General features: G+C 54.8%; 1 protein-coding gene across 4 annotated transcripts in view; it reads right to left on the bottom strand.

Moving 5' to 3' along the window:
- The window catches only part of ATRX (alpha thalassemia/mental retardation syndrome X-linked), a 295,353-nt gene extending 294,871 nt beyond the window's left edge, over positions 1-482 (bottom strand). For 3 of the 4 annotated variants that reach the window (XM_011947439.1, XM_011947441.1, XM_011947440.1), the window contains exon 1: positions 195-482. In XM_011947439.1, the coding sequence (XP_011802829.1) occupies positions 195-214 (20 nt within the window). In that variant the 5' untranslated portion in view covers positions 215-482. The remainder of the gene's footprint in view (positions 1-194) is intronic. The other variant, XM_011947442.1, reaches the window with a different exon arrangement.
- Between the last annotated feature and the right edge of the window lie 239 nt (positions 483-721).

The following is a 721-nucleotide window of genomic DNA, read 5'->3' as shown; positions in this document are numbered from 1 at the left end:
CCATCCCCACCCCCACCCCCGTCGGAGCCTTGCGCCGATACCCCAAACCCTTCTCACCTAAAGATAAAACGATGCCTCTTTCGGCTAAGCAACACACAGGCCTAACCCACCAAGCGAACGCCTTCCCAAACACCCGACTCAGGCGGTGCCTGGGCCCAGACCGCTGGGGCCCATGAGACGGGATTGCGTTTTACCTCATGGGCTCAGCGGTCATGTTTTCGCTTGAACGCCTTGTCGGCTTCTGCGATTGCTGCGCGCCGATCTGCGCTCCCCCGCGCCCGGTTACGATAGAAATGCACTGGAGTCTTAGTCGTCACTGTAGCTGCTGCTGGAACCTCCCCACAGCTCAAAGGCCGCTACCACTGCCACCGCCGCAGGAGCCACGGAAACAAAGCGACACCGCTGCCGCGGCCATTTTGTTGGGCCGAGGCTCAGGCAGGAGAATTGGCGCGTCCTCCCTCTTTCTCTTTTCGTCATCCATTGGCTACCTCCTCCAAAGCACAGAGTTTTATTGGCTACGGAAATTCACCTTCTTTGGGGGCCTGTTGCTAAGGCGGTCGACGTCATTTGATCCCCTCCACCTTTTCGCGGGGGGTCCAATTTAGACCCAATTGACCTGAAAGTGCTAGTGACATATTTTGACTTTATTTTGAAAATGCTCTCTTGGTCCAATCTCTTTTTTCTTAGACGTATTAACGAAGCAATAACAGCAACTTACATT

The sequence above is a fragment of the Colobus angolensis genome, unplaced genomic scaffold (assembly GCF_000951035.1).
Source record: "Colobus angolensis palliatus isolate OR3802 unplaced genomic scaffold, Cang.pa_1.0 Scaffold265, whole genome shotgun sequence".
Taxonomy (NCBI): domain Eukaryota; kingdom Metazoa; phylum Chordata; class Mammalia; order Primates; family Cercopithecidae; genus Colobus; species Colobus angolensis.
This window is presented reverse-complemented; position numbering and strand designations above follow the sequence as displayed.